General features: G+C 34.1%; 1 protein-coding gene across 1 annotated transcript in view; it reads right to left on the bottom strand.

The window, feature by feature from the left end:
- Nucleotides 1–213: 213 nt before the first annotated feature.
- Nucleotides 214–1,083, bottom strand: part of LOC119594104 (putative inorganic phosphate cotransporter) — a 9,175-nt gene continuing 8,305 nt past the window's right edge. The window contains 2 exon segments of the mRNA XM_037943161.1: nucleotides 214–423; nucleotides 753–876. Of these exon segments, the coding sequence (XP_037799089.1) occupies nucleotides 354–423; nucleotides 753–876 (194 nt within the window). The 3' untranslated portion in view covers nucleotides 214–353.

Below are 1,083 nucleotides of genomic sequence, written 5' to 3'. Positions count from 1 at the left end.
TTTGCGAACTAAGGTAAAGCGAGAGGGATATACAAAGAAAAATGAGAACAGTCGGTATGTAAAGAAAGGAAGAGTAAGATGTATGACCGAAAGAGAACTTAGATATAAAATGGAAAACTAAGAGGCTGTGTGACGATTAGTACAGTAAATGGCGGCTTCTGTTGCTGTCACCCAAGTCCAAACGCTTTAAAAAGGTTAATAATAATCATCGAGTAAATACTGAGAATAATGTAAGTATCCATCGTCAGATCTGAAGCCAACTGAATATCGGCTGAGCTGCACAATTATCCATCTTCAGAAGTGAAAAAAAAAATTACAGTCGATCGAACTCGTTTTCAAATCTTCCGAGGAGGTTAGCAGTCCTTGTCTTCAGATAAACTGTCAGCTGAGTTTCGTTTCCTTTCTTTGCTTGTTGTATTTTTCCTGAAATAAAAAATTGGTTATTTATCTATCTTCTTTTTCTCTCTAATTTTTCTTTTCTGATTATCATAATGAAAGTAATACGTGATTTATTTATCTGCCTATCTTTTCTTTTAAAACTATATTCATCTGATTATTGTAATAAAATGAGTGCGTAATTCATTTTTCCTCTCTTTTCCTATTCCTATTCATTTACATATCACAATAAGAGTACCTTACCCCATCCAAAAATTTAAACGGTACATAATGACTTTTTTTGCAACGAAAGCGAAATACTTTTGTTCACTTTACCGTTCTCTGTTCTACCCTATAGCTCTCTCCTGTTCACTTACTTGGGTTCGTTCCACGGCTGAACTTTATCCGTCATGAGAAAGAGATAAATGGTACACATGACGAAATAGGTGACGGCTGTGACGATGAAGACGACCCGCCACGCGCCGATGGTTTGCTGAGAGAGGTCGCGAAATCAGTGCTTTTATCCTTACGGCAATATTATAGGTAAAATAGATTATTTCATTTTTTTAGCTTATCATGTAATACTGAAGATAATTTCAGTTAATTGATAATATAGGTTATTCTACCATTCTTAAGTAATTAGTTAATATCACAGATTTTAGGCAATATTAAAAGTAATGTAAGGAATTTTATCCTTCTATTGTTAAT

This window comes from Penaeus monodon, chromosome 33 (genome assembly GCF_015228065.2).
Source record: "Penaeus monodon isolate SGIC_2016 chromosome 33, NSTDA_Pmon_1, whole genome shotgun sequence".
Lineage (NCBI taxonomy): Eukaryota > Metazoa > Arthropoda > Malacostraca > Decapoda > Penaeidae > Penaeus > Penaeus monodon.
This window is presented reverse-complemented; position numbering and strand designations above follow the sequence as displayed.